Genomic DNA, 8,624 nt, shown 5'->3' with positions numbered 1-8,624 from the left:
GAGCCCAAATTGAACCTGAACTGAGCCCGAACTGAGCCTGAACTGAGCCCGAACTGAGTCCAAACTGAGCCCAAACAGTCCAAACTGAGTCCAAACTGAGTCCAAACTGAGTCCAAACTGAGTCCAAACTGAGTTCAAACTGAGTCCAGACTGAGTCCAGACTGAGTCCAGACTGAGCCCGAACTGAGCCCGAACTGAGCCTGAACTGAGCCCAAACAGTTCAAACTGAACCCAAACTGAGTCCAGACTGAGCCCGAACTGAGTCCAAATTGAGCCCAAATTGAGCCCAAACTGAGCCCAAACTGAGCCCAAACTGAGCCCAGACGTGACCACTGAGGAGGGAAAGCACTGACAGCATCATGGAATATCCTGAGTAGGAAGGGAACACAAGGACCACCCAGTCCAACTCCTGGCCCTGCACAGACACCCCAACAATCCCTCCCTGTCCCTCGGAGCGTTTCATCAGAACCTTTGCTTTGCTGAACTCTTCAAAGATCACAATCAGAACCACATTTGTTTCACAATAATTAGGCAGAAATTCCAGAGAACAGATCTCTGGATACTCTGAAATCCAAACCATGTTTCACTTCACCCCCAGGGAAGGCACAGGTCACTCTGTTGCCTGCCCCCACCTTGCAGCAAAAGCTTGGTTACCACAGACAACTCCAGAGAGCACGTGGGTGAGAAATCCCTCCTGTTTTCCCACTGTTCTGTGCATCACTGTCTATTTACTCCCATAAAATCCCTCAGTGGGGCTCACCCAGTGCAACACAAGCTGTTACTGAAGGGATCAAGGGGCAAGAGTTTGACAGCAGGAGACCTAAGCCTGTGACACGCAGAGAGGGAGGATTTCAGAGCTGCCAGACAAGATTTCAGCTGCTTACACCCAGAAATGTGCTAAAGTGCCACTGGGAAAAATTGCTGGGGGGATAAATCTCCCAATTCCCCGTGTAACTCAGGGCATGACTCAGTGAGATGGTTCTGATTCTAATCCTGGGCTGAGGCTGAGTGGGGATGAAAGGTCTGAATACAAAGTACCTACAGCAGCCAGACAGCCCTGCCAGATCACTGCTCCCAAAATAACATTAATCCCTTGGGATATTTCCTGTTCAGGACCCGCAGACACCAAAAGCAGCTCAGGACACTTTGGGACATCCCCGTATTTTTGGCTGTTATCTCAGGATTGACCCGACCTGGAACACAACTCTACTCACCTTGGTAGACAAAATGAAAACCTTTGGCTGTGGATTGACCCTTGGAGCTAAATTTGATGAGGATCTCGTTGGTGGTAGCCAAGGGCAAGGATTCACCTGGGTGGGGAGAAAGGCAGACAGGAGATGGGGACGGCAGCGGGACGCACAGAGCAGGCGCTCGGTGTCAGGCTGGGGTTTGAACCTGCTCTTCCCAGCAGCACCAGGGACAGCAGCAGCAGCAGCAGGGATGTGTTTCCTACCTGTGTGAGAGCCTGAGAGGGAGCTGAGGAGCCTGGAGTGCTGGTTGGGGCCATCGTGGACCTCCACGACGTCGTTGAGCGCGGTTTGGAAGAAGGCGAACTGCCCGAAGACCACTGAGGACAGAGGGAGTGGTGGGGGCATGAGCCACGCTGCTGTCCCTCTGCTGTCCCTCTGCTGTCCCTCTGCTGTCCCTCTGCTGTCCCCACTGCCACCCCCAGCACCCCACACACAGCCAGGAGGTGTTTTCCCAGTCACAGAATCACCCTGAGCTGGAAGGGACGCCTGAGGATCACCCCGGTCCAGCTCCTGCCCTTCCACGGGACACCCCAACAACCCCACTGCTCCAAACGACCCCATTTATTGTCCCAGCACACACTGAACTGTTTGGGCTCGTGTTTCAGCTGCTTTTATTCCAGGCAGAGACAAACAGGGCCTGACTGACAGCCTGGGAAGGTGGGAACCCTTTATTTAGCCCCAGAGACGGCACAACAGAGGCAGCTCCAGCCTCCCCCGTGTTCCTGCCATGGCTCCTTCCCACTGATTCAAGAGGGAATCTGTGACTCATCCCCCTCCCTACACGGGCTTAGTAATTCCACCAAGCCATAATTATTATTTATTGTTTGTATTGAGCCCCTGTCAGGGAACTGGCTCCCCTTGGGTCAAGCATTGGCACAAAACCTGGACAAAATAACAATCCCTGTCTTGAGGAACTTGATTTCCAGGTGGGATCTCTCTGCTCGGGGTGGATGGTTGGGAGAGAGGATATTTGTGATTTTATTGACATTCAGTCCTAAACCTGCTTACAGAGCCTGCTAATGAGGGGCCTCTGGTCTCACTGCATACAGGAGATGTATTTTTATTTATTTATTATTATTATTATCCTCATTATTATTATCACTGTTATTACTATTATTATTACACGTTATCATCATCATTATTATTATACTATAAGGGATTTCATTCTTCCCATCACCACAGATTGACAGCTACCTCTGGATTCCCTTCTCAAATTAAGCTCTGACTGCAAACCCGTCATTTAAACCACTGAGACAGAAAGCAAAACAAAACAACCAAACAACCACAGAACCCCTGAGAAAAAAAAACAACCCTTCACTGAACTCTGACCCTGCTGAGGAAAGCACATGATTTTTAAAAATGATTATTGTTGTTGTTATCACTGTTATGTTGTTGTTGTTATCATTATTATTACTATTATTCTCCCTGCATACAGTAAATAGCCAGGAGCAGGCAGAGCTCATACGAGGGAGAAAATAATAATAATGCAACGATCAGAGCATTTTTTTAGCTGAAGCAAAGAGACTTCAGTTATTTATCTTTATTTTTCACAGGATAACAACGGGGTTTTTTTTTCCCTGACAAATCTGCACTTAGAAGCTTTTTTTTTCTCCCTTTGTCTCCTCTCCTGGCTTTGCCTTTTCAAGCTCTTAAGTGCAGATTCACAAGCTGAGAGGTCTCTTGCTGTGAAATCCATCATCCACCAGGCCACGACACTTGTTCCCTGCACATCCAGGCAACATTCCAGCCCAGCTTTGATGTCAGGAACACTGGAAAAGTGACAGCAGCACCCCCCTCTCCCCCTCCCTGAGTCCTGTGGCACAGAACCTGAGCAGGGCAGGGCTGGGAAATGCAGAACATCCCCTGCTAATGGTTTTCCTGCTCGTTTTTAATGAGGAGGTTGAAAGGGAGCAAGTGGAGAAGAGGAACTAATTTCCCTGTCATCCCACCCTGGGATCAGACTGTCTGGCCCTCTTGTTACTCTTGTTTTTAAGACAACACCAAGACCAGCTCAAGGAAAAGAGATCCAAGAGCTGTAAGAGCAGTGTTGGTACTTCATCAGGAGCTCAGGTGGATCCTGGATGCACACAGGAATTCATGGAATCCCAGCCTGGTTTGGGTTGGGAGGAACCTTAAAACTCATCTCGTTCCATGGGCAGGGACACCTTCCACTGGACCAGGCTGCTCCAGGGACACTTCCAGGGAATTTGAGTGTTTCTAACCGAGTTCTGGACATAGAATCCTTATTTCCCACTCTGCCACCCTGGCACAGGGAATCCCCAGCAGCTGGAAGGGCCGTGGGGATCAATACAATGCTCTGAGAGCAGCATCAAAGAACAGCATTTAGAGCCCCTCACCTGCCAGAGCTCTTTAAGGACTTCAAATTCCCTTCAAACAGGAAAATCAACCACTACCAACCCCCAGCCAGCTGCCCCAGCAGCTCTAGAACATTCTTAACCCTTGTATTCAAGCTCTGACCCAAACTAAGCAGCACCAAAGCCTAGAAAAAGAATGACAGTCCTTGTAAATGGATCTGGTTTGTATCCAGTTTTAGAATTTAATTTATGTGCCCCTGCCCATGGCAATGGCTTGGAATGAGAGGATCTTTAAGGTCCCTTCCAAACCATTCCATGCTTTTTCCATGTTACTTAGAAATAAAAATGACACTTAAGTCACATCCACAAACCCACCCACAACAAACAGCATCCAACAGCACCACTTGTTTCCCAACCTCCCTTATCCCCGTTTCCAGATGCACTTATTTCACTGCTTTTTTCCTGTCAAACAAAGCAAGCAGGAGCTGCAGAGCAGGACAGAATTCCAAAAGCACTTGGATACAATACCATAGTCCTTGGGCACCACGATGAAGTACAGGCAGGCCTGGCCAGTGGTGTAGTTTTGGGGGTAATTCGGAGACAGGACGACGCCGTCGGAGCCCGTGTACTGACCCCCACAGGGAGCTGCAAGGGACAGGCAACAAGGGGTCATTCCCAGAGCCTGGAACACCAGTCAGTGCCCCCAGCCACGATCCACACCCTGCTCCAGGTGATCCCTGTGAGTTCCCATGAAGGAAAACCAGGCCCCGAGTTCATCCCGGCTTCACATTTCCTTATCCAGCCGTGCCAGGTGTGGTGCAGGATAATGTGGGATAACTGCTCCCCACCTGGCTCACAGCTCAGGGCCTGGCAGGATGAGCCCCTGCTTTTTTTTCACCCTTTTTTTCACCCTCCCTTTCCAAAATCAGGGATTTCCTTCTTCCCCTCAGCACAGACTCACAGCTGCCTCTGGATTCCCTTCTCGGATTAAGCTCTGACTGCAAACCCATCATTTAAACCATTAAGTCAGAAAACAAAACAGAAGAACCACAGAACCCCTTAAGAAAATAACATATCTTGTTTTCTCCCTAAACTCTGACCCTGCTCAGGAAAGGGTTTTGATTAGCAAGGCTCAGGTTTTAGCAAATGTTTAAGTGGCTTCCTGAGTCCTGTCCTGCACCAGGAGCACAGGATCTCTGTGGCCAGTTCCCTCTCTCTCCAAAGAAGGTTTAAGAAACCTCTTATAAACTCATTTAAATCAGCTCTCCCTGACCTGGGGGGGTGTTTAAAAGCCTGAAAAAATTGCAAAAGCAACATCAGGTTTGTGACTACAACAATGAAAGGTTTGGCACTGGGCAGATCGTTCCCTCCTCGCCTTCCTCCAACCCCAGGAATTACCTGTGCAGGTGGGGCGGGGTTTGTTCCAGGTGGGTTTTCCATCCCCTCCCATGATGCAGGTGAGGGTGGAGACCCCCTGGATGTCGTAGCCCCCGTCACAGTAGTAGGTGATGGTGGATCCCAGCTTGAGGTCGGAGCCCACGCGGGTGCCGTTCCGGATGGAGCCCGGGTCGAAGCACGACTCCCGGGGGTTTTCTGGGGGAGACAATTCCCAAGATCTTTCACTGGTCTCGTAAAATTACCCTAAAATTTCGGTCAGTTACATTCTGCGGGTTTTTTTTGGCTTTTTTGATCTGCTGAAGCACACCATGAAGGGCAGGAGCACGTGCAGAGCTCAGAGCTCGGCTGCCTCGGGCTGGTCCAGACCTTCCTGGGATGCCCAGAACCAGCACTGGAAGGAGGAAGGTTTCAGTTCACCCACATATTTACAGGTACCCAAAATCCACTCAACGAGGCAAAGTGTTGATTTCCCAGAATCACTGAGGTTGGAAAAGCCCTCCCAGCCCATGGACTTCAACCTGTGATCCAACCCCCACCTTGTCCCCCAGCCCAGAGCACTGAGTCATTCCTGGGACACCTCCAGGGCTGGGGACTCCAAACCTCCCTGGGCAACCCCTTCCAACACCTGACAGCTCTTTCCAGGCAGAAATTCCTCCTGATGTCCAACCTGACCCTCCCCTGGCACAGCTGGAGGCCGTTCCCTCACCTCCTGTCCCTGTTCCCTGGGAGCAGAGCCCGACCCCCCCCGGCTCCCCCCTCCTGTCAGGGAGTTGCAGAGCCAGAAGGTCCCCCCTGAGCCTCCTTTTGTCCAGGCTGAGCCCCCCCAGCTCCCTCAGTTCTCCTGGTTCTCCTTGTACAAGAACAGGCTGGGAGGATCTTTGCAAACCAGGACACACAAACCCAGACTGAACATGGAACGTGTTTCAGATGTGCCACATCTGTTCCCATCATCTCCTGGCACCCCTCACTCCTGGATCCAAGAGCTGTCTCTGCTCTCACCGTGGGAATTCAGTGCCATGTGTGAGCTGGGTGACTCTCCAGATGTGCAGCACGGCTGCAATTATGGCAAAATGATTACAAGCACTTAAACAAAATGAAGACATTTTTCTCCCTGTTCACTCTGCCCTGCAGAGTTAAAAACTCCATTTACATATGAAAATTCCAGTAAAGACCATGGAGCTGTCAGGTCTTGGATACTTCTTTCCCTCTTCTTCTAAGTTTTTTTTTCCCTTTTTTTTCTTTTTTTTTCCCCTTTTTTTTCTTTTTTTTTTTCCTTTTTTTTCTTTTTTTTTTTCCTTTTTTTTCCCCCTGCCTGAAATATAATTAGGGGCTTTGATTAATCCTGCTCCTTTGTCATTTGGAAATTGCTCATTAAAGCTGAGGGCTTTCCTGAGAGCTGTGGGTCTGTGAACAATTAGAAGGTGTTTAAGCATTAAATCGTGGCCTTTTAGCATTTGGGGAAGGTGTGGAGGGACAAACAGAGAGCAGCAAAGCCCCCAGACCTTGCTTTTGTTTTTCTGCTTGCAGTGAAAAATGGGATCAGCTCCAAGGATTCCTTCACCACTGGGGATCCAGGTGAACAGGGAACAAAGGGATGTGAAATGTTTCCCTACACCACGAACCTGGCCTGGAATGTTCCCAGGGCTGGGGCAGCCCCAGCTTCTCTGGGCATCCTCACCAGCTCCCCAGGAGCCCAGCACACTCCAAAACTCCTGCCAAGCCCATGGATCACCTTTTCCGTAAGGACAGAGCTGATTTTCAAACAGCATCACCCGGCTCTGAGCGTTTCAAGCAGTGCTGGGTGTTGTTAAACAGCCTGCCTTGCAAGGAATTTTACAGCACAGCGTTTCTGTGGGGAGTTTCCACCTTAAATAACCCATAAATAATGCTGAGTGGATGTTTATAAGCTCAGGATGGGCAAAACAGTTCTGGCGAAATAATCACGAATTTCAAATCGGACTCAGGGATGGTTTGTTTTTGTTTTTGTTTTCCATTCCTTTGGAAGGGTGAAAAGTAATCAGCTTTGCTTCATTTGCTTTCCATTTCATGCCTCTTCACTTCTGGCCCGTAAGAGAAAGAGGAGTTACTAAAAAGCGTGAGGAAATCTCCCCCTTTGGAGGACCCAGCCTGGAAACTCCTTCCTGTGCCCTTCGCCCAAACCCCCACGTGCTCCTGGGGTCACCCCTCACTTCTCCAGCACTAGAGGCCAAGCCCAGTTCCACAGGACACCTGGAGCTGTTCTCCCCATGCTCCAAACCAGTCCCTGCAGCCCAGAGCAGGCTGGGAGAATCATTTCTTTCCAGCTCTGTTTCCATCCCCCAGTTTTTGCTCCATCTCCCCGCTCTGACTCATCAGATCCTGCTTTGCAGAGCAGGTTTTTACTCCAGCTCGTAACAACTCCCTTCTTCCACCTACTCCAGGCACAAACAAGGGGTGCACCTGCCAAAGCCGCCTTCTCCTTCCCCCTCTCCCCACCAGCAGTGCCAGGTCTGTCACTTCCCAGCTCATTCCAGAGCTAAAAACATCCAGGGATCCCTCAAAACACCGCTCCTCTCTCTCACCATGACAGCTGAGGCCACCACAATGTTTTACTTCCTCTCTCCTTCCTCTACCTCCTTTGAGGAGCTGGAGCATGTCCAGAGCTGGGAATGGAGCTGGGGAAGGGGCTGGAGCACCAGGAGCACAAGGAGCTGGAGAAGAGGAGGCTCAAGGGGGACCTTGGGCTGGAGGAGCTTTAAGGTCCCTCCCACCCCAAACCATTCTGTGATCCTGTGAAGTGGCATCTTCTGCTCACCAGAGACAGAACTATTTGATTTCAGTGTGGAGCAGGAAATATCATACAGAATACAGCCTGGACAACAAAGGAATATTTTCTGGGAATCTCCCTTGATTTTGTGTAAAGGAAAAAAAGTGAAGACTTTCTCCTCTGTTCACGGAAGTCCCACAGAAAAAGCAGCCACTTGTGACAGATCCCACAGCCCTTTTCTGCTGCTGTCTGAGCTGTGTTCATGTTATCTATGCACCAGGGCTATTTCTCCAGCCTCCAGAATTCCCCATTTTTCCCTACATGCCTCTTAATGTGTTTTGGTCGTGGCAGAAAATCAGGATGACTCCCGGAGAGAGGCGCCTCGAGCCTCTCCCACTTAGTCCAGCTTTGGTTTAACCTGGTCAGAGCATGGGGAAGGTGCCAGTGTTTGCTGAGTGAGCCAGGCCAGGGGTGCCCAGGTGTGGCCAGGTGTGCCCAGGTGCCCCCAGGTGTGCCCAGGTGCCCCCCCTCACCTGTGTACTCGATGACAAAGCCGGTGTTGCTGACGGAGGCGTCGCTCCGGAACGCCAGGAACAGGCTGTTGCTGCTGCTCTCGATCCTCTCGGGGAGCTGGGAGCCATAAAAGCTCCCAATCAGGGGGCTCAGGGAGTCAGGGCCGTCGTAGATGTGAAGGAAATCATAGCCAGGCTCCAGGCTGAAGCTGCAAAACCAAAGGAGTGCTTGGAGCAGGAGCTCCATCCCTGGAGAACTCCTGATGGGCTGGACAGCCACAGTCTGCCCCAAAAGTACAGGACATTCCTGACTCCATCCCACAGGTGCATGTGCTGCACCACAGTTAAATTTAAATTAGCCCTCTCAGCAAGGTATTTCAGAATTAAAATTACACCACCCAAT

At 50.4% G+C, this 8,624-nt stretch overlaps 1 protein-coding gene across 1 annotated transcript in view; it reads right to left on the bottom strand.

The window, feature by feature from the left end:
- The window catches only part of CSMD2 (CUB and Sushi multiple domains 2), a 245,534-nt gene that overhangs the window by 64,326 nt on the left and 172,584 nt on the right, over nucleotides 1–8,624 (bottom strand). Inside the window, exons 30-34 of the mRNA XM_027701316.1 lie at nucleotides 8,243–8,430; nucleotides 4,964–5,158; nucleotides 4,094–4,210; nucleotides 1,454–1,567; nucleotides 1,215–1,310 (exon numbers count right to left, since the gene is read on the bottom strand). Coding sequence (XP_027557117.1) covers nucleotides 1,215–1,310; nucleotides 1,454–1,567; nucleotides 4,094–4,210; nucleotides 4,964–5,158; nucleotides 8,243–8,430 — 710 coding nt within the window. The remainder of the gene's footprint in view (nucleotides 1–1,214; nucleotides 1,311–1,453; nucleotides 1,568–4,093; nucleotides 4,211–4,963; nucleotides 5,159–8,242; nucleotides 8,431–8,624) is intronic.

The sequence above is a fragment of the Neopelma chrysocephalum genome, unplaced genomic scaffold (assembly GCF_003984885.1).
Source record: "Neopelma chrysocephalum unplaced genomic scaffold, ASM398488v2 Primary Assembly neopelma1_155, whole genome shotgun sequence".
Taxonomy (NCBI): Eukaryota; Metazoa; Chordata; class Aves; order Passeriformes; family Pipridae; genus Neopelma; species Neopelma chrysocephalum.
The sequence above is the reverse complement of the archived record's forward strand: the minus strand, read 5'-3'. Positions and strand labels throughout refer to the sequence as shown.